This window comes from Nesoenas mayeri, assembly GCF_963082525.1.
Source record: "Nesoenas mayeri genome assembly, chromosome: Z".
NCBI classification, from domain to species: domain Eukaryota; kingdom Metazoa; phylum Chordata; class Aves; order Columbiformes; family Columbidae; genus Nesoenas; species Nesoenas mayeri.
This window is the reverse complement of record NC_137542.1, coordinates 57,479,033-57,502,561: the sequence shown is the minus strand read 5'-3', so window position 1 is coordinate 57,502,561 and position 23,529 is coordinate 57,479,033. Positions and strand designations below refer to the sequence as shown.

At 34.6% G+C, this 23,529-nt stretch overlaps 1 protein-coding gene across 7 annotated transcripts in view; it reads left to right on the top strand.

The window, feature by feature from the left end:
- NIPBL (NIPBL cohesin loading factor) overlaps positions 1 to 23,529 on the top strand; it is a 153,935-nt gene that overhangs the window by 69,275 nt on the left and 61,131 nt on the right. For 5 of the 7 annotated variants that reach the window (XM_080362076.1, XM_080362077.1, XM_080362078.1 and 2 more), the window contains 5 exons: positions 408 to 507; positions 1,919 to 2,070; positions 3,054 to 3,214; positions 7,044 to 7,137; positions 16,169 to 16,801. In XM_080362076.1, the coding sequence (XP_080218202.1) occupies positions 408 to 507; positions 1,919 to 2,070; positions 3,054 to 3,214; positions 7,044 to 7,137; positions 16,169 to 16,801 (1,140 nt within the window). The remainder of the gene's footprint in view (positions 1 to 407; positions 508 to 1,918; positions 2,071 to 3,053; positions 3,215 to 7,043; positions 7,138 to 16,168; positions 16,802 to 23,529) is intronic. The other 2 variants (XM_080362079.1, XM_080362081.1) reach the window with 2 other exon arrangements.

Genomic DNA, 23,529 nt, shown 5'->3' with positions numbered 1-23,529 from the left:
TCTAAAAATGGGAGATAAATTTCTGGGTTCTTCTGACTTGTGAAGTTTCCAAATCTCTTACTTATTGACACAGGAAGTACTGTACACACCAGGCTGGAGTATGGAATATATGTCCTGTTATAAAATGGTTCTATTTGCTAGTAGGTTTGGGCTTTGGAAGCCCTAAGGAACAAAGAAAGGAACTATTATTAATATTTACAACTGAATTAACACTTTTTTATGTCATGATGTAAAATGGACAACTTACATGGAATTGATCATTTTTAATTTTTCTGAGAGTTGCGAGCAGATGATGATAGTGTCTATAAAGTTTATAATCTCTTTGAATATAATAATTTCTTAAATGAGACTTCACTGATTAAAAAGGAAATGTGTGTGAAGTAATGCGGCTATCTTCTTTTTAATAGGGATGATGATGTCACAGTTTAATATTTCTCAGAATTCCATGCGTGGTAGTCCTGCATCTTCCAATTATCAACAAACCACTATCTCACATAGCCCTTCCAGGTAAAACACTTTCTTTTAAATGGAGTGAGAGAGTCAGCGAAGTGCAAATTCTTCCTGTGTTGACAGTCAATTCATGTTGCAAATATGTGGGTGGAACGTGATCACAGTCAAGACAAATTTTACATTTGTCTGACAGCAGAGTGAGCTTCTTCAGCTGTTAAATAAACATCTTTTTTTCTGTGAATTAATCCTTGTATTCTGAGGATTAGTCATGATTCTCTACTTTCTTTCCCTCCCAAAATTTTTGCAAACTTTCTTTCCTGCTTAAGGACTCCCTTGCCTCCTGCCACCCTTCTGTTTTCTGCCTGTGGCAGGGGCTGTGGCTCGTGGCACGGGATAGGAGAGAAGAGGCTAAAGTGTTCAAGCACGTTCAACAGTGCCAATGTGACAAGAAGGTGGGAAAGAATGCTTGTAAAGGCATGGAGTACTGCTGTAACAGTTATACAAATGGCAACTCAGAGGAGGATAGGCCAAGTAATTTGGCCAGTCGTCCAGCAGAATCCTTGTCAACTTTCTGGTTCTTTTTTAAACTTTCAAGTGTTGGCAAGTAGCATGTACCTATAATCCAGGCCTTAATTAATATAATAAAATACTCTAGAATAAAGAGTTCTGCATGTAGTTTCAATGCAGTTATTGGGCTTTAACAGATTTCATCTATAATATCATTATAAAATAAACGTATTTCACTTCACGTTACTCTGTTTTAGCAAATTAAATGCTCTGTATCTGCACCTTTCTACCTTTATATCTAAAAGGGATGTTGAAGAAGGTTTTCTGAATTATGAACATAACAATGAATATTAAAAAGTCTTCTCAAAATCCTTGCAAAATCTTTGTGTTAAATACTTTGCCATTTCTTTCTATAGAAGCTTACTTTAATAGAGTTGCTATCTAGAACTGAGGGTTGTGAAAGCATGTAATCTACTTTCTGAAGTGTTTATTTGATTTACATTTATAAGAATGTAAGTTATAATTAAAATCTTACTGGAAAAATCATATTTAGAGTACAAGGCTCCTTGTTAATCCTAGTGACCTAGTTGTTAATTAAAACTTAGCTGTCACTTTAATTCAGACTTCTAGGACTAACTTTTGGAAATTGCAGATCTTATTTTAGTAGATTCTTGTGTCAGAGTTTCATTTCCCTTGATGTGGGGGTCTTATGAAAGGTTATTAATCTGTTCTTTCCTTTTGCTAATGCAGTACCTAAGCTATGACTTTTAAGTAATAACTGAAGTTCGGAAGATATTGATAGTTTAAAATACTGCTTTTGAGGGAGATTCTTGATTGTGTTGGAATTTTGTATCTTAAAGAAACTATAATGATATGAATGGACTGTATTGCAGAAGAAATGATAAATTTGTCTATGTTTGCTTTTCCAACTCTTAAAAGCTTTTTTAATTTGTATTCTTAGCCGGTTTGTGCCACCACAGACAAGCTCTGGTAACAGATTCTTGGCACAACAGAACAGTCCAGTGCCTAGTCCATATGCTCCTCAAAGTCCTGCAGGATACATGCCATATTCACATCCTCCAAGTTATACACCACACCCTCAGATGCAACAAGGTAACTCTGTGTTCTTTGTTTTATTCTCCGATACCACATCAGCTTTACCTTCATATGTATGTTTCATGGCTTTCTGATTTCTTCAAAGGAGTCACATGCTTCATGCAAATCTTTGAGTTGGCAGGGGATTTTTTGGAGTATGTTTAAGCTTTGCTTTTCTGGCTGTACGGAGTGGTAGTATATACTATATTTTTTTTAAGTAAAATGAAAGAAGAAAAGGTGAAACACCTGTTTGTGTGGCATTGCTCCCCTATGTACACCCCTTTTGCATAGTTGTCATATATACGTGACAATAGAAAACATCAAAACAAACTAAAAACTTTTATTTATTAGCTGTGGACATCATTTATCTGTACTAGCAAAAACCTCATTTTTGCTAAGGCCAAATAAGCAGTTGGCTAGAATTATGCTCAAGGTATGCAGTAACTGGCAAAGATGACCTTCAGAATGAAAGTATTTCCTTGTTCTTCACTTTTCTGAAAACCATCTTGAATAACCTGAGCACTGTTAAAATATCTAGGCATTTTTTGATTGATAAGTACAGTTCTTATTGGATTATTTTAAATAATTTGTTCTTAAAGTTTAGCATTATGCTTAAAATATATATAGCTGTTATGTATGTAATCTTGTATGTCTCATGAATACCTTGGAAGTTACTAAAGGTACTGAATACAAATCATATAGAGGAGAACAGTTTTCTATAACCAGTAAGGGTGTGATACTGACTCTAATTAGGATAGATGTGGAGAGAAGCTTGACTAACCTGTACGTGGAATTTAGGTTATAAATCCACTAATTGTTGTCTAATTTTATTGAAGGTATTTGTGGGAAAAGGATTCAATAAAAAACGTCCAATTCTTGTTCAGATTCTAGACCATCCAGCATATTTATATCCACTATTATGGTGTTTTCTCTGAAACTTTTTAAGAGTTAATGAGTATGTGAATATATCAGTATAGTTGCTTATATTTTTTGTATTTCAGCTTCAGTATCCAGTCCCATTGTCACAGCTGGGATGAGGAATCTCCATGAAAATAAAGTTTCAAGTCAGTTGTCTGGAAATTCAGCTAATCATCATGCTGATAGTTCTAGACATGGCTCAAGTGAAGACTACCTACAGATGGTGCACAGACTAAGTAGTGATGTATGTTACCTAAATCAATTCATTATCATAAAGCAGATATTTAGTATGATAAAGCAACTATGTGCTCATCTACCTTAGAAGTAAATATTTTACTTTGTTGTTGACGTGTAAAACCACTGAAAATATATTTCAATTTCAGATGCGTACACACAACCATGCAAGCTTAATGTGTGAGATCTAATTTTTTCTAGATCTCTCTTTAGTTTGGAACCAGCCATAACATTAATTCTGATGACATTAGGAAAAGTAAAAAAATCTTCACATAATGTGAAGTGTCTCTACAACTATTGTAGCAATACGTTGATGCAAACAATACAAGATTCTAAATAGATGCATAGTTAACTTGTCTCTCTGAAGATCCCTCCGATCATCAATTAGACTTGACATATTTGAATAACCTCCTACTTAATAAAGTAGTGTTGTCAAAGGCAAAAATTGCTATGGACATTTTTTCTTACTGGTCTATTATGTGCTTTTATGGCCTGGTTTCTTTGTAAGAAGTTTTCCCCTAGTGAATCTATTTAATGTGGGAGAAATTCTTTCATAAAGCTTGAATCTGAAGGGAAAAAGCAAAACAAAACCTTTCTCCTGTATTTTTTTGAACTGCTAATTAATTTTCTTCTTAATGAGCATCTCATCCCATAGATGAAGGTTGTTGGGATTCTTCTTTACAAGTTGGCCACTCAGTTTATTAACAGGGGAGAGAGTACTTAAGTTTCAATTGTATTCTTTTGTCAAAACCTGGTGGCAAGGAGGCTTTTTGTGTGTGTGTGTGTGTGATTGCATTTATGTTTTATTTAGCTTGGAAAAACTGTAGGCAACTCTTCCTGAATTAGCTTGTAGAAGTAAAAAGTGTTATATTCAACAAGTGTACTTTAGCACCAGGCTACCTAAATACCTTGCCAGGATTAACACAGTAGAACGTCAAAAGAATTATTAGTTTTAATAGTCTTTTTTTTAATGTGAGAATTATGCTGATTAAAAATATTTGCTAAGAAGTAGTATCTTAAACAAGAGGGTGTTGTAATGAAGGAATCTATAATAATATACAATCATCAGATGTTTTTTCAGTCTCTGCTTCAGCAATGCAAATTCTTCAAAACAGGAAGCTGTTCTTGGCACTAAATGTACATGTATATACCCCAGCTATGTTAAAGGTACACTATTAAGAGAATGTTGCTGTTGTTGAAGACAGGATTTTAGAAAAAGGTAATATTAGGATAATTTAATTCACATTTTTTAAAGAGGAAGTATTTAAACATATTAATCCCTAATTTTGTGATCCAAGAAATGGAACAACATCCTAGTTCATGAAAACTTAGAAATGAAACTCTTCTGAAGTGTACAAATTATAAAAACGTGAAGCATACCCTCATTGGTTGGTTTAATTGGAGAAATACTGAATGTACAATGTAGTAGTAAACTTGCACTTCTGTCCCTTTGTGTGTTTTCTTAATGGAGCACTTGCATTACATGTATTTTATTTGTAATTATATCTTTAAAATCTGATTTTAGTAGCTGTCATTCAGAAAACAGTTTAACAAATTTGGATTAAAGTTTTGCATTTGTGTATGAATAACAAGTTTAATCATAACATTGCTGCTTTTTCAGAAGCAGTGTGACCTGTGAAGATAGTAATGAAGTAGGGTTATTAAATCATAAAACTTAAACTCTTTATTTTTTCTTCTTTTTCTTAGTTTTAGGATTTTGTTGCTTTAAAAAAAGTAAACAGTTACAGGATGTTGTGTATTTGTGATACATGATTCTACAAAACCAGCACGTACACCCCTCAATTTAAGGATGATGGTAGACTTGAGAGCATTCCTAGAACATCAGGGGTTATTTTTTGAGATCTATTACAAATAGAAGATAAGTCAGGTTTGGAAAAAAAATCAACTCTGTAATTTCAGTCTAGTAGATAAATAAGTAACTTATCAGGAGATTAATTCACTTTGACTTAAAGTAACGACATGTATGTTTAAGATACAGTTCTTTTTATTGCTTTGAATCTGAATATTAGTTTTCTTTGCATATGAGACTTTCTTTGTGTGAGGCAACAAATCTTTTTGTAAGCATGCTGCAAAAATAAGTGTAATAGCACAGCCTGAGTTTTAGATTCATTGTCTTGTGGGGGGAAAAAAAAAAAATCTAATAGAATTGTTTTTTAAGTGCTCATGGATGTTGAGAGTGATGAAATCTAGTTTCTTATGGATTTATAGTCTTTGATTTGAAAGCACCTTCAGTCTATAAAATTCAAGCTCCTTCTTTTACCTGAGCAGTGTGAACTATGTCTTCAAGAGGGGTAACATTTATATTGTCTAGTTTACAGCTATGCGTGTGGAAATAAGCTATTTGGCTGAGGGAGTGTGTACTTTGCTGGTTTCTATCTCCTTGAAATGCCAATTTAGCTTTTTAACTTACTGCCAGCTGCTGAATTTTTTCATACAGACGTGTAGAGGCATGATTACAGTTGAGCGTTTTAACATTCTACTAATTGGATTGAAATAGGTTGAAAGGATAAAAGGTATTTCTCAGATAATTCAAGTTTGGAGAATAAAAGTTATATGAAAAAATACCTTAATAGGAGCCATGTTAGCATATTAACTACTGAAATAACCAATTTAATTAAGAAACAGATTAAATAACCATATAAGTTCTTTGGAATCTTCATTTGTATGACTTTAGTCTTTAAAAGAACGGACATTTTGCAATTTGTTTATAATAATAGAAATCGTTTCTTCATAGATTGGTCGTCAGTTTCCTCTTTGCAAAACATTGCTGTAGCTGTTGTATAAAAAAAGTGTTAAAAATGGGAAATACTATTGTATAGAAGTTTAAATCTAGTTGGACCATTGAGTGAATGAGTGTACTCATGACCAGCAGAGGGCTCCATTAAAGCAATAAAAAACCCAAGTAGACCATTAAATGGGAATTTGAATAGTGGGTTTCATATTTAATTTTAGGATAATGAGGGGGGAGAGGGAAATTAAAAAAAAAAAAAGACAAATTTATGTTTTTAAAGATAAACCACAGACATCCCTGCATTGTAATTATTATTACATTATGAAGAAGTTTGTCAGAAATGATGAATTCCATCAAAGCAGGTTGTTCTGTGCAAAACTGAGAAGAGAGGAGAACATGTTTTGCATGTTGGGAAAGTGCTTCATATTGCCATTGAGTTATTTCCTGTCTAACTGTTGAGACAAGTAGATAACAAGCTAAAGTCACTCCAGCTGTGTTTTACACAAAACTATCTCAGCTGCTACAATGGGAGTGGTTGAGATTTTGTTCTGTCCTAATGTGTGTGTGCTGGAGAAAATAAATACAAAGAGTTTACTTGTTCAACTGTAAAAGGATGATGGCATTGTAGATAAGCTTCAAGGGTAGGTTAAGTGAAAAAATAGTATTTGTTTCAAAAATCTGTATTTTATGCTTAATTTCTTTCAGTTGGTATTGTATAGAGGTCATGTATCTACTTTTCAGCTCTTTACTATGAGTGCTTGTAATAAAAAAAAAACTTCTAACTAGAATATTAATGTAAATCAAAAGCGCTTATTTAGCTAAAAGACAGGTACATAGGTTTATTTTTGCGTGCATGTTTTGGTTATGGATTTTTATTAGGACTAATTGTGCTTTGGAATATTGCCTATATAGTAGTCTATAAGGAATCTAAAGTATGAAGTTTTTAATGTAAATAAATATTTTTCTAATATTTCTTGTATGCCTTTTTGTCCAATCCACTTTATCAGTATATGTACTAATTTCAGTCTTTATTTTACCAGGTGTTCATCCTCATAATGTTAATTTTTTTTTATCATTGTCACTTTAGGATGGCGATCCTTCAATAAGAAATGCTGCATCTTTTTCCTTGAGGTCACCACAGTCAGTATGCTCTCCAGCTGGAAGTGATGGAACCCTTAAAGGTAGTCTATTTCCCCGTTTTAAAGAGCAAAGATTTTAAAGAGGTGTTTAGTTATTCCTTCTGACTTTTGTATTCAAGTAGTACTAGAGAGTATGTCATTACATTTTGGTTACAAAATTAGTTTGAGCCCTGATCCAGAAAAAATTTCTGAAGGTCCAAAAATTGACTAACTATCCTTCAAAACAAAGTTCAAATTCATGGAGGACAGAAGGATTTTAAATCCTTTCCAATATGAGGATTAAATTCTTTGTAAGAATGATTTCAGTTGCTCTGCATAGGAAATGGTTTAAAGGCAGCATTACGAGTATTGAACTCTTAACTGGCTCAAAAGTGTTTTAACATGCAATACTTGTCTTAATTGCAATAATCAGATTTTAAGAACATGAAATTAGAAAGCAGCTCAATTAACTCAATACACATAGGCATAGGAGACTATCAGAAAGACCTGAGTGAGGCTTTTCAGTGTTGTAGAGGAAGGATGACATATAATGGACTTAAATTGAAATGGGAATTTCTGGCTTGTTCTAAGGAAAAATTCTTTCACTATCAGGACAGTTGAGCACTGGAAAAGGTTGCCCAGGATATCTGTGCGTTTTTTATCCTTGGAGGTTTTCAAGGTCAGGCTGTGTAAACCTGCATAATGTGACCTTGCTCACCCTCCTTTGAGCATGAGGATAGACTAAAGACCTCCGGAGGTCCCTTCTTAACTGAGTTATCCTGTGATCCCGTGACTACTAAATGATCTCTGTGGTTCATCTTCTGTAGGCATATACTATGTTAAACAACAATAGAGCGAAGGTGGGTGAAGTGGCAAGTTAGAAATGCATGTATGAAATTCCAGAAGCATCAGTTTTTCAGGAGGTCTTGTGCTAAAGGGCTTGCGAGACTTGTGTAAATCCCGAAGACTAAATTTAGTTGTTTTTTTCTCTTTGTCAGTCTCACCAATTTAACAACATTGTGACTCTGAGTTATTTCTGCTCAGGTACACGTTTACCACTCAGCCATGAGAATATCTGAGTTATTAAAGTTGCTGCTGTTTCAATTGGCTGTCTCAGAACCCCATTTTAAAGGGATACCTTTTCATATTTTTTTTTTTCTGAAAACAATCTGATTGTACAGTTCAGATTGTGGTGTTTCAGCATTAGAGAGGTTGAAAAAGTGCAAGAGGAGCTTTTTGATTTGTTTACCTGTATGTTAGCTTTATTTTTCCCATTGCCAAGCACGCAACTGAAATATTGTTACTAGTGTTGCTACTATTTTGCCTTGTTGAAGAGATTAATGAATGCTGATTGAGAGAATCAGTTCTGGGTGCTGCAGGAATCTGGCCAGACATTTACTTCCTCTAATTTCGTATTTTAGTGATATATGGAAGAGATGTGGATAATTGCAGTGTTATGTAACAGATGAGATCCTTGTCAGTGAGTTTTTTGGCCTATGATTTTGAGTGAAAGTTGTGTTGATAAGTTTTCCACGGATGAACAAACAGCAAGTGTCTATGCTGAGCTTTTTGCTGCTACTCTAACTGGCCCTTAAAAGTTTGGTCGACAGATAACAGAAAATTAGCAAAATATTTCGTTGTTTGTTTGGGAGGATGAATAGAATGGCACTAGACATCATCAGTCCAGAGAGAGATCTCAGGAAGGATGTTATAGCATATAAGCTTTCTTAAAGACATAGAAACTTCAGACAGTTACCAAAGGTACAGGTAAACTGTATTTCTGTACTTCTGACATGAAAGTAGCAAGGACTTTTGGAGACTTGGAGAATGTGGTTGCACAGTTTTTAATTACTTTAAGACTGAACATAGCATCTGATTGACAGAATCTGAATTAAGAGGAAATTCTGCTTGCAACTCTGGCAAATATTTGAGAGATTAAGAAGTTACATTTTTTAATTTTGGTTGGTTATTTGCTTACTCGGTGGAGTAAAGTTTCTCTGTTATAGAAATCTTTGCTTTACTTCTGCTCCAGTAAAGGTACCAGAGCAGCTGAAGTTTTATGCAGGCTATATAGGCTGGTCTTTATACTTTCTTTTTTTTTTTTTTAATGTAGATTTTTTGATTTTTAGCTATGTAAACAGAATAGTGACCCTGCTTTCATGCTATCATCTGTTACCACATCTGACTTCTGAAAACTTCGTTTTTATTAACTCATCTATGAAAAATTAACATGGAGTATTTTCCTTTTGTTGATCTCATAAAAATATTCTGTGGGTTCCATTACTCAAGACTGATTACTCATCAAAAGCCTTTATCCATTTGTTCTACTTTTCCACTTTGTTCTACTGTTCTGGAACCTCAAAACAGTAGTGTTTTTTGTTGTTGTTGTTTGGTTGGTTGGTTTTTTTTAATTTTATTTTTTTCTGAGACAACTTCTAAAGATGAGTGTAAAGGAGATCCTTCTGCAGTGTTTTTAGCCCAATGCTTTCTAAAGAGTTCACATAATTTCTAGTCCTGTTTCCATACAGTTTCCTAAACTCCTGGGAAAATACCTATAAGGACTAGCAACAACCGATATGAAACTATATAATTTTGCACTCTTTTCCTAAAATAAGTTATATTCCCTCCAGAAATTTTTAATGGGTATTTGATTATTTTCTGAATAATTTGGAAATATTACTTTCATTGTCTTAGGGATTTATAGGACTTCTCCAGAGAGATTCCTCTGCACTTGATCTCTGAATGTATATTGGAGATTAGGAATCTTCTAGAATCTGTAGTGCTGACTTCAGTGCTCTCAAAGATACTTGTTAAGAAAATTTATCATCTCACCCTCTCTCCTTCAAAAGAAAGGTGGATGAAATTTATGCAAAGCTTTTTTTCTGACAGGGCAAAACCAAGCTTTCATTCTTGGTTCTTTCTTCAAGTCTTCTTTTTTTTTAATGCAAGGATGCTTCTGAATACAGCCAAAGCTGAGTTTTCCATGAGGCATTTGAAGCTCTGGAAAAGGAGCTGGGATTGTTCCCGAAAACTGTTGAAACAGTATGTGCAAAGTGAATACAATCTGTCCCTCACCAAATGTATGCTCTTCTTTGTCTCTCATATGCTCTCCCTTTACGTTTGAATTTTAATTTAAGTTATGCTCTTTGGAAATGAATATCAACATTGTTTGTTAGTCAAAAGAAGTAATAATTTCTTTGTATCTAGTATAAAACTTGAGAAGATTTCCAGAGGAAGATTCTGTGATTTTCAAAAAATACAGCAGGAAAGGGCTTGGGGACTTCCCATCTTCTTAGCCTTGTGTTGGGTGGGCTGTACCAGTATCACTCCAAATAATTCCATCTTTTTTTTTCTTCCTTTTTTTTTTTTTTTGTTTTTTTGTAAATTTCAGTGATGGAGTTTCCTTACTCTTGTCATGCAACCTGCTTGAATTCTTAGTGCTAGAAACCTTTTCTTCTAATGCTTAGCCTGAATTATTTCTGTTGCAATTAGGCATGACACTTCTTGACTTCTTTCCAATGGGCAAGGAAAAAAAAGTAATGTTTGTTTTTTTTTTTTTTATAAGCAGTCATTTACATATCAAAGAGCATTATCTTGTCTTGCACAAATCTGATCTTCTACAGACTGAACAGCATGGTTTCTTCCTATCATCTTTACATAAGTCATAATTTCTGAGCTTCTAATTGTCTTTGTTTTTATCTGAATTCTAATCGGTCTGCATTTGTCTTGATGTTGTACTGTCTTAAGATGTATCTATGACTCTATTTGAAGACTTTAAAGGATGAGTTGTCAGGAAAGTATGGTACACAAACTTCGTATGACACTATTGTTGTATATGACAGTATAGCTGCTCATTGTTGATAACTCAGATTCATATTGCATCTTGGTTTGAACATATTGCTGTCTGTCTGTAGAGCTTATTTATCTTCCTCTCATGTTGTTACAATTGCTGTTTCTCAGATGAATGAAAAGTTGGAGCTTCTTCTCACTGAATTTCTTTTGTTTTTCAAAACATTATTCAAGTCATTCAATACAATTGTAAATTTTGATTCTGATTTTAAATGCATTTGTGGGCCTCTTTCTCTAAGACTCAACACCAAAAGCTGTTATGATCTTTAGATTAAGAAACCACTCTAATTCTGTTACACAAGAAGTTGTTAATGACAAATATTTATATGACTATTCTTAAGACAGTGCTCTGGAAAGCTGCATTCATTCATCTATACTCTCTTAATCCATTTTTACCAAGAATAATTAATAGTCTATGGACACAGTTTTACAATAGGGTATACTGGAATCTTACAGTATTTTTGTTTAGATCTTACTTCCTCAGCTTGTTAGTGAAATTATTATGAGAAGGTGTATAGAGAACCATGCTAAAGTCCAGATGTGACACTCAGTTCTCATTAATCCACAAAGCCTTCTACTTTAGAGAATACTTTTTTTTTTTTCTTTGATACTTGTTCTTAACAATATCAGTTTGGAATACTACCTCTTTATTATTATCATCTCTGTTACAGAGAAACTGTTCTTCTAGTATCTTCTTAAATCATTCAGACTATGTATAATACCCTGGGCAGTACTTTATCATCATTTTGAAGGGACTGTTTCCCATTTTGAGTCTGCTAGAGGCACAAATGCTCAGGGTGATTATTGCCAGTTCTGAGATTGGTTTAGCCAGAGTTCCAGGGTGAATTTGTCTGATCCCATTTTCATGAAAACATTTAATTTATGTGAGTGGTGAATAGGATCATATTAAATTTAAAAAATGAGACACTCCCAATTACACATTGTTACTGCAGTCTCTTAAAATCTTTTGGTAGTAGTATGTTCCTCAGGTTCTGTCATCACCAGGTTCTCAGCTTTTCCAACAGACAAACATCAGTAAGAATGCAATATGGGTGCTCTGGTTCTTTTCTCTCTTCCCCAGCTTCTGCCTTTGGGAACTTATTTACATTATAATTATTTGGTTATGAGGTCCAATAATCCATGTGTAGCACATATGCATTCCCTAAAGTCTCTCTTTCCAAAGACTTTTCCAGTAAAAGGTCTGGAATGCTGTGTCCAGGTTTGTACAACAATTTGGTACCCACTTAAATAATGTTCCTGGAGTCTCAGGGATCACTTTGCTATGGATTTTAAAAGGCATAGCACCTGAATGTTCCTAAAGTTTCTCCCCAGTGTGCCGTGAACCAAGTATTAGCCCTTAGTCCTCATTTATTCACTAGCAGATTTTTCCAGCTTTCATGCATAGGAAACCCTACTTTTGGCAAAGAAAATACAGGATAAGTGAAAGACTTTCTGTCAACATCTGGGAATCTACCTTCAAGGGAGTTATAGGAATATGAAGAAACTGTTTTGAGTGATGCTTTGGAAGTTGTTGGTGTACATGTGGAAAGCTAGTAATTCTTTAAAAATCTGTAAAATATGTGACTCCCAAGTTCCTGGTTACCTTAATAGTTGTTTTTTAACCATGTGGATCACAATGATGGATGTGATCAGTTGTGTGACATTGGTGCATCAGCTTTGAAAGGCAAGTAGTCTTTCATCTGAAGAGGCTCAAAGATGATCAGTGGAAGTATCATGAATGCTTAAATAAAATGCGAGTACTGTGATGCAACTAGAAAGTACGCCGACAAAAACCATAAAATAGAGATGGCAGTAATTTGTGCAGTCTCCTGGACAGGAGCTTATTTGTTTGCTACACAATTTACTGAGGCACAAGGAGCAAGTGAAGCCATTCCATAGGTAAACAAGGAGTGGATTTGAAACTTTACATTTTTAAGAAGGCTGAGTCACTGTCAATGCAATGCATTTTATAGTTGCTTGCATTATAAAGGATTTGGTAAAAAATCAGTCAAGAGTCACAGAAGAAAGGTGTTTAGAAATTGATACAGCAATCGATGAAAGTTGTTCCATACTTAATGCTACCTACCACTTGGAACCATCAGGAAAACTAATTAATATAGAAAACCAGTCCCAGGATGGTAATGGGTGATCAGAATGACTGTTACTGAAAGACTATGGAGGTATTGTTGATGGGTGTATTTATTCTCTGTAGAGGCCTTATTTCCTGTTGATGTTACTTGCTTCTTGGCTATGTTTGGTGTTATCTTATTGACCATCAGTATTTGCTCTTCAGTAAAGATACAATGACCTTCCCAAATCAGTGGAGAATCTCTTTATATCTTGCAAATTTTACATATTCCTGCCATATAACAATAAATAGCACGCGTTTCTTTTGCTGATACTATGGAAGATTATCTACAGAAAATCAGACTTTTTTTCCTCCCTGAATTACTGCACAGCCCTAGGTGTAGACTCAAAAGATGCCTACATATTTCTCTGTTCTAAGATAATATTCTGAAATGCAGTTCATTCCCAAAGACCGTTTCCGAAGATCATTGTATGATTTACTACATTGAGAGCATTTTGTAGAACAAACCTTCTGAAGCTTGGAATCTTGACTGGTTCAGCAAACAGATCATACATGCCCGTCTGTGAATTTTTTCCACAAAAACATTTCTTCTGTCATCAACAAGTCTTGCAAGAGTTTTGTTCACAGATACAAATGGCCCGAGCCTTCTCCTATAGGTAGTATTCCAGACTGACTTCAACAGCAATAGGCACAACTCCCGCTGTATAGTGGGTGACATTTTTTTCTGAAGTGTAAGCATCCAAAAGAACGTGGTACGTGTTCAGAGTGTGATACCTGTTCAAAAAGGCTAATGTCTATGGTAGAATGAAACTGTTCCAGAATGCTTCATCTTTTTCAATTTTTTTTCACCTCAAAACATAGGCATTGCAGCTTCTAAGCCTCCTTGTTGCCAGAGACAACGTTTCAGAAATATGTGAAATTATTGCCAGAACATGTGCTCTTAAAATACAGCTGATAGGCCTCACTATGAACACCTTTCAGGAATTCCCTTCAGGAGCAAAATACTTTCAAATACCTATTCGTAGTGCTGCCTAGGAGAGGAAAAACTTTACTTGTTTCTTCATTTACTGGATTCTAAATATGTTCAATGGAATGCACTGAAATCCTTCTGACCTCCTCAAGTCTACTGAAAGATAAAAAGAACCACCTTATCTCTTGCTGCAGTTTTATTTTTCAGCATGACAAATACCAGATTAATACCAAATCAGAACAATCTTGTCATACTTACATAAAAGTTTACGACAAGGGACAATCATATCCATGTCCTCTATTAAAAGTTTAGCTGTGCAAAGCAGTGAATGTTCCACTGTTACAACTTCGGAAGTATTCATTTAAGAGGTAATTCAAGAGTAAGATGTCAGTAAGATGTCTTTGAAAAGTTCTGAGCTGCTTCTAATGTTTGTAAAAATAAAAATGTAGCTTGTATTTCCTGAGTGATAGCTGTTACCATAAAAGAAATCGGTAGCTAATGATTTCTGGTATACATTACACTAAGATAATCTTGTAAGTTACCAAAAGAGACAGTAATTGGAGTGGGGGAGGGAGCATCACAAGAATAGCAACTGTGGTGAAAGGCAAGTGAGAGACCTTAGCCAGGACTTCAGTACTGGTGATAGAGTGTGGTATCTAATTTGAGGAGGTGAAGTAAAGTAGTGGAAAGATCTCGAGAATCAGAATGAGTCAAAACAGACCTTCCCAATGTTGTGGGTGTTATTGGCAGAATATGGATTTGTTGCTCATGGTCAAGAACAGGTGACATAAACCCATTTCATATGGTGCTCTTTACACATGGAAGTTATAGGACTTTGCACAGAATGTACTAGAAAGAGAAAATAAGTGTAGTGGTCTATGCAAAGAAGTCATCAGTAAAGGCATATCTTTCATGTGAATACCTTTGCTAGACGTATCCATTCTTTTTTTCATCTACAGGTCAGTAAATCCTTAATGATTCTTGATATTTCTTAAAATATCTGTTAAAAAATTAAGCTCCAGAATAAAGCTGCTTCTTGTTTAATGGTATTTCTTGAGGGAAGTGTATGGGCACCTGTATTCGAATTTTTTTTTTGATTGTTGTTAAAAGTACTGACCTATGATGACCTGAGCAAGAGGAAATAATAATAATCTCAGTCACTGCTTTCCGAGGACCAGTGTTTCCCAGTGGGTGCATGGAACCTGGTAAATATTTTCTTTGACAAGAGGAGGCTGACCCTATTGGTACAGGCGACAGGCTTTTCTTCACCACCACGACACCCTCCCCCTCACCCAGTATTCCTTTTTAAGCCAAAAATTATAGCTCAAAATTATAATTGGGACAGGTTGAAAAGCTTCCCTGTTTTTCAGAGCTTTCTGGGCTGACAGTTATGGGGAGCTGGTTTAATTTGAGAAACAAAAATTTTAGTTGTGATTAATTGGAGAATGTTCTTAATTAAAAATGTCCTCTTTAAAAAATTTCTCTAGATACACTGAAAGCTTGTAATGAGTGCATGCAGAAGTAAAAATTCATATGTTTAAAAAAAATATGAAGAATGGGGGAGATAAGGCATTTTTCTACCATTTCTTGCCTAACACAATTAGTGTTTTCTAGATAGTAGTGAGTGGGGGAGGTTGGAATAAGTTTACCTAAAATATACATATATATATTTTTAAGTCAAAAATGAACTGTCAGAATTAACGTTAAGGACTGTATGTTTTGGTATTTTTTTTCTTTAATTAAAAATGTGTGGCTGAAATGGCTAATGCCTATGCACTGATCACTAAGTCTTCATCACTGGGCCTTATTAAGAATCCTTTTGATCTTTCCTTTTTCTGTAGTCAATTTGCTTTAATTGACCATTTTCTAATAGTTGATATTCTAAACATGCAGGTACTGGTTTTTATGTGTTCTTTTTTGGTGGTGGACTTTTTTGTTCCATCTTCTCTGAAATGATCCCTTCTCTACCTGCAACGGACTGCTAAAATTCCGAGGAAAAACACCACAACTATCTGGGTTACATCTTGATCTAGGAATGATGTGCTTCCTACCAATCTTATTTAGCCCTTTTGTGAACACAGATATATATAGAAATACACATTAAAATTATGTAGGTTATGTTTAGTGTGTTTTTATATAAACCTGAAACAACATAACTCTTCAGTTTTTCTGAATTATTATTCTAGGATCAAGACAACCTTTAATCCAACAATCTCAGCCTCCACCTTATTCATCACCTAGAGATGTTCCCCCAGACATACTGTTAGATTCTCCAGAAAGAAAGCAAAAGAAACAAAAGAAAATGAAGTTAGGCAAGGATGAAAAAGACCAGACTGAAAAAGCTGCAATGTATGATATCATTAGCTCTCCTTCCAAGGACTCCACTAAGCTTACATTAAGACTCTCTCGTGTAAGATCTTCGGATATGGACCAGCAGGATGATATGCTTTCTGGTTTGGAAAACAGCAGTGTGTCAGAGGGTGATATTCCTTTTAATGTGCAGTACCCAGGACAGACTTCTAAAACACCCGTTACTCCACAGGATGTTAACCGCCCACTAAACGCTGCTCAGTGTTTGCCGCAGCACGAACAGACAGCTTTCCTTCAGGCACAACAAGTGCCTGTTTTACAACAGAACACTTCAGTTGCTGCAAAACAACCTCAGACTCCTGTGGTACAGACACAACAACAGGTTTCGCAACAAGGAACTATAACGTCATATGATGAAGTAGAATTGGATGCATTGGCTGAAATTGAGCGGATAGAACGTGAATCAGCTATTGAAAGGGAGCGATTTTCAAAAGAAGTGCAAGATAAAGGTAAAAGGATTGTGTGTGTGTTTATACACTATATATATTATATAAATATATATATGCATATAAACCCCATATATATATATATATATATCTATATCTATAAAAGCTTCCTGTCACTGTCACATAATTCAAATCTGTTTATTCAGTATAGGTTCTTCTACAACATTCACCTCCATTCCCCTCCAGCAATGAACTGTGATCTCCCATATATGCATACTTTTAATATCTGTTATTCTTTATTTGGGGTCTTGATGGGTGGAAATTTAAGCTCTTCTGTTTCAAAATTCTTTTTAAGCTACTCTTATTTTGAACCACTTGACTGGTTGAAGTACAGTTGACATGGTTTATAGTGTCTAAAATCCCAGCAGTACCATGAGTCAAAATTTGTAATAAGTATTGGAATTAGAATTATGAATTAACTACTCATGTTGCCTGATTTGAGAAAATACAGGCAAACCTCTTTATCCCATTTCTATTCATATTCCCATTTGACCTTAATGTGAAGGAGGTATTAGATCAAAATCATATCTGTTCTTTTAAAGGCAGAATAATGATTGGGTAATACATACTACTATGTTGTCTCCATTGTCTGTTTAACTGGATATTTATTATTATGTAGACATTAGAAACTTTAGAGTACTACCATGTATCTGTATGGTCCCTAGCACAGAACCAGATTAGCATCTGAAGTGTTTTCATTTCAGTAGCTATACTTATCATCTTAACTGATTTCATTTAATCTATCGTCTTTGGGTTTGTTTTGTTTTGTATTTTTCTCTGTTGGTAACTGGTTTGAAGGTGTTAGGCTTCAGAAATCTCAAAAGTAAGTGCAAAGTCCCATGTAAGTCTTGAAGAGAAGGTGTATTTTATATATTAGATACTAATAGGTTAACATAAGTATTTTTCAGAAGCTTCTTCTGCACTGTGTTTAACTTCTGAGAAAAAAAGTCTTCTATAGCATAATGCTGATTTATGAGATACTCCCAAGAAAAATGTTGTTCAGTGGAAAACAGCATAAGTTCTTATTTTGAAAGTTCATAGGAAAAAGTTTTCAATTTTAGACACATTTATGTGGACACAACTGAATTTACATACAGTTTAGGTATTTAATCAGCAGAAAGAGCACAATTTTTCTCCCTGTTCAACAATTTTTTTTTTAAGTATGCTGGGATGGGGAGTGAAGGGGAAGGTGAAGAGAGAGTGTTTGTGTGTTTGTTTGTAAATGTGGTTGTTGCAGTTAGTAAAAGGTTTAACTTCTTAGATATTTCTTATTTGGTAACTAAATCAAGTCTTTCTAGGAAACCTTTTTTATGAATAGATGAAGAAAATGTGTGATCACCTCAAAATAGATCTTTGTCTTAAATTTTAATGTAATGAAGTGGGGAATTTGTTACTTTGCTTACATCTCTTCTACTAATTCTAAATTTATTAAGGGAAAACTTGTGGTTTGTCTCCTAGTACTTCAAAAGCTACTTCTGTATTGACACACTGTGAGTAGAATCTCCAGCATGTTTTAGCTGAGAAGCATCTGGAAAAACACAGTGCATTTTTGATGGTGCATAGCAGCCTTCAAACACTTAGAACAAGACTAAAACATGATTTCTCTTTTGTTATGGCTTTCAGGAAATGTTGAACATTAGTTGTGAAGTTTGTTTGCCTTAATTACATAGACACAGATAGACTCTGATTTGTTTCTTTTGGAGGAAAGGAGTGATTTTTAGAGTGTAATCTCTCCCCTTCACTACTGTGCAATAACCATCTTCCCAAATAAGGATTCCAAACTTATGATTCCCTTGTACCTGCATCCTCTGCCAGGTCTCAGTTCTTTCTGAGTTCCTCCAATTGCTATGAATCAGGTGCAAGAGCTGCTGTGTAATATTGGGACTAATCATCACTATTTACTCAACTTACATTGCCCCTATGCTGGAAACCAGCTCTTTTCACTGAGCTTTTAGCCAGGAATTAATGGTATTGAGTAGAAGGATTTTTAGCAGTCTTGGGCAGATTTCCTGAAAAGTTGTGTCTTTGGAAGCACGTGGTTCTTATTTTTCGGTTATACTTTTGTCACGGCTTGTGAATTTGTACTATATCACGTAGTTGATACACTCTGGGGTTGTTCTCATTATAGCTGTTCGGTTTGGTGTGACTTCAGGAGGAAGCTTCCTTTATTCTTCCTATGGGAATATCTATGTTAGAAACACATCCAGTAACTCCTAATACATTATTCATTTTTGAAAAGCCGCATCCTATATTTATGCAAAAGTCTGACGTTTATGCATTTTAGTACATATACTGTAAATTTTGATCACGTTATTTAAAAAAAATAGTGTGACTGTAGCATGTACTCAGACTAAATAGAGTGGGAATGCATAGTGGTAGCTAATACTGTACAAGAGCAAGCATCCCGCTAGAGAACTTATTCGAATTGCCAGCACATGCTAAAATCTGCGTGAAAGCATCTTTACTGCTTTTGTAAGTAAGGCATGGGAATACATATTAGTGACGGTACACTTTCTGTGTAGGCAGATGTTGTCTTCCATAAATTACTTTGAGCAGATTTGTACTCACAGGTTTTCGTAGAAGATTAGTGGTCTCTGCTGTAGGTTTTTTTGTCTTCCCCAGACATGAAATCTCTGTAGTACTGCACTTCATCAAAGGTTTTCAGATGCTTTCCTTTTAAGGCTTTGGATGATATGACATGTTCTTTCTGAGGAACCAGTAGTGTGGTAGAACTTTTTATTCCAGAGGAGAGGCAGAGATATTTTGGGGGGAGTTCTTGCTAGAAATTACACAACTGCTACATTTGCCTGAGGCAATGCTAAGGTTTTTGTTGTTGTTTTGGTTTGGTTTGTTTGTTTGTTTTTTATAATGCTGAATTCCTTTTATAATGCTTGGTACATGTGGGAAATGGGGATTTGGAGACATTTGGTAATTACAGAACTTTTCTTAATAAATCCTTAATTCTAACAAAACAGTTAAAACATTTAGCTTCCACCAAACAAAGCCTCTCAAAGTGGGAAACAGTCTCTGTTTCAGAGGTGAAGCTAACATGGGGTTTAGCAGAAGTACCTTCTTTGAAGAGCAGCATATCTTTCTGGAACCTGATTGTCATGCTTTTGCCTTCTGAAAAATAAATTCTTAGTGCAAAAATCACTAATGCAAAATCTGGTATATTTGTCCTAACATATGTCAGATATGCATGAGGAGAGACTTTATAATATGAATCTTTACCTCACATCTGAGTGTTTTTCAGAACTCTGTTTTTATAATTCTATCCTTTTGGTCTATTTGGATCTTGAATTAAGTGGATTATGTGGTCTTTTCATCATGATAGATGTAAAGTTTGAAAAAGCTGGTTTCATCTTTGTCCTCTGTGTGGGAGGACAATAGTCCATCTCCTCTTCCTACTTCTTCCATCAATGAAGTCTCTTTCTGTTGATTAATTTTGCAAGTAATTTGTCTGTATCTGTTAAGGAAAGAAATCGTTGGAAATCTTGGAGATGAAGACACTTGGCACAAAATGGTACCTTTTGATACATCTGTTATGTTTAGTAGCCTCAGAACAGATAAATAAGTCCATGGAATGTGGCATGCCTCAGATCTTCAGTTGTCATTGCCCCCTCACAGTTGCCTCTGTACTCTCATCAGGTACAAATTGTCAGTCAACACTAGATAATATATTCTCTTTTGAAAGGATGTGTAGTACTACAGAAAGATCCAACTAGTATTTATAAAGATTCACTTTATCTGAGTTGGAAAAAAGTTATTCGGAAGGGCTAATACAGAAAAGGAATTGTATTTTTCCACAACAGTCGACAAGTGAACCATCCTCTGCTTACGTGCATCGTGATATGTTGTTTATATAATCCCTTTAGAAAGGTAATGAAGCTTCATGCATACTTTCTTCTCATCACCATCAGTAGTCATATTTCCTGTAGTACTTGGTGCTGTTGAATACTTAAGAAACAGGGAGAGGTTCATATTCCAAATGTATTTTGTTCACTTAACTGGAATTGTGCTTTGTTCACATTTTAAAGTTGACTACTCCAAGAAAATACAGGAAATCCTGTTGAGTTTTAGAAAATTATGTTTCTGTTTTTCTCAGGAATCTTCTTTCCCACCCCGCCCCCGCCACCCCGTTCTTGTTTGGCTCTGGGAAGGGATGCTGAGGGATAAATTTCATTTTGGTAACCTCAGTTCTTTGCCTTAACTCTTGCTTTGCCACTGTTCAGATGCAAGTCAGTTATTTTTGTCTGTAGTGAAGTAGTTCAAAGCTAGTCAGTCAGTTTCAGTTTAAACCTTTCCTGCATTAAACTCTTTTTATTATTCAAGATTTAGACCTGCTACTGAATTAATTTTCAGGTTTGAGTTGAGCTCAAGAACTTTCATGTTTTTCTAAAAATGCCACATATTGTGAATCAAAAATAGTTAAGATACAAATATTAACAGGAGCTCTGAGTTACCTAGGAAGAGGGAAGATAACCTTGAAAATTACTTAAAAAATAGAAAATAACCCATCTTTTTTTCAGAGACTCTTTCTCAAATTGCTTTAGTTTTTTAATTTTATTCAGATTGTTAAATTTTAATTTGAACTCTTCTGTACATACTATCGTGTATTCACTGGTACGTTTTGCACTACTTCAAAGACACTTTCATATTAAGCAGCTGTCTTAACAGATTAAGGAGTTCTACTTTTACTTGTAAAAGGGCACTGTTCTCTGGAGTTTGTGAGAAGAGTAATGAAATCATTAATCACTAACCATTTCATTGGGAGGCTAATATTTTTTTAAACTTAAATCTTTAGAGTCGTTTTTAAAATGAGACAAACCTACTCGTATCTCTGGTTTTTTTCCCCTATATATTTTATCTCTGAGGATTCATTTTACCCACTTCTTTGGAATCTTACTGTGGATTCTTTGAATTAGGAAGAAGTGAAGCTGTAATAACTTAATTTCCAATAATTGGATCAGTTAGGGGGCATTTGGATGCCTGCTGTGGGCCCTTCTTTTTTAGTTTGTTCCAAGCCCATAGCAGCAGAGACACACATCCCAGGAGTGTGAATCTGCCGGAGCAAAACTCTCAAAACTACAGTTATAGGTAAGTAACCTTTTTCTCTTACCTTTTAAGTTCTTATCCAGCTCCTATCCCTTTCTCTCCATTAGTGATCTCCCCTCAAAAGTTCCCCAAAGAGGAAACTAAGATAAGAACACTAAGAATTGATACTTTGTTTATGTCTGATTTTATGTAGCCAATTAAAGAAATGACAGAACATGGAATTATAACTAGTATATTGGCATTCATTTAAAAAAATATGCTATAGGGATTTTATGTCCTTAAAAATGGAGCTACAAGTGTACTCATTTGTGTAGTAATCTTGAAGAAGATTACAATCTCTAACACCAGAAGATTAAATGATACAGTGTAAAATATTAAATAATTGTATCCCTGTGTAGTAGGACGATGTGAGTATTATGTATGGGGTATTTTGTGCATATGAGTTTTTATTAGGTCTTTTTTTTCATACTGTGACATGAATGATGAAACTGGCACCTCACATAGCTTTCCCAAGAAAAAAGCAGCTTTGCATGATTTGTGTGTGTGTGTGTGTGTGTGTGTGTGTTCAGATGTGTTTTAAGAAAAGGGGAAGAAATTCCTCTGCCATCTAGAGAAATTGCAATGAAGTGTTGCAATATTTCTATCTATCTATCTAGAAAGAATTGCATTCTTTTCTATTTTATATAAAGAATGAAATACTGATTGAATGAAAAACAGGTTTAAAAAAAAACAGTAGAGGTGTATTTTTAATGGCATTTACTTTGTTTTGTTGCGCCTGTGTAACATGAAATCAAATTCCTCTGCTTATCGCAGGCTGTGATTTATGGAGGGTAGTGCAGACAACCTGCTCTTGTCAGCAGGTATAGAAAACAACTAAAACCTACCAGTTTGGTAAGGAGGTTTTGGTGTTTTCTTGATTTTTGTGGGGTTTTTTTTGTTTGGTTTTTGGTTTTGTTTGTTTGTTTTGTGGTTTGGTTTTTTAAAATCTGTAGCATAAACTAAGATTAGAAAATTAAATGTAAATTGAAGGTAGTGTATGGCCCTGATTGTCTCTGTTAGATTGATGGGTGTTTTTAATATTTCTTACCTAGTAATGACTTCATTTTGTTCTGTGACAGTCACTTCTGTATAATGCATTTAAATATTGCTAAAGAAATAGTGTGTATAAGTAATAAACTTTCTTAAGAGTTTAAGCCCAGCATTTCTGTAGTTCATAGTCACTAAGATTACTCTTGACATCAGCCTAAGAAGACACAGACCTTTTATTTGTTATCATGCAGTGTAAATGTTAATCTAGTTAATTGAAGATTGCAAAGTATGCTGTCAGAATCAAATCAACATCTGGAAGGGAGATTTTAAAGTCACTGCTTATTTCTGAAGTTTGCTGTTTATATAAATGAATTTAAAACTAATTGGATATGTTAATCTGCAAATGATACATAAGTAGCTTTAATTAAGTCTACTGTTTGTGTATTGCATTATTCTTGTGAAATTAGGTGTGGTGTATTTCAAAAGTAATTGCACTTCAGGTTTGGTCAGATATTTGAACAATTAAGTTTACAAAACTATAATTCTTCAGAAAGTAATCACGTGGATAAAACCCCAGCATTTGTATCAGAAAAATCTATCTCATAAATGAATTAAAATTGTATTGTTTGTAAAAGTACTATTAAATT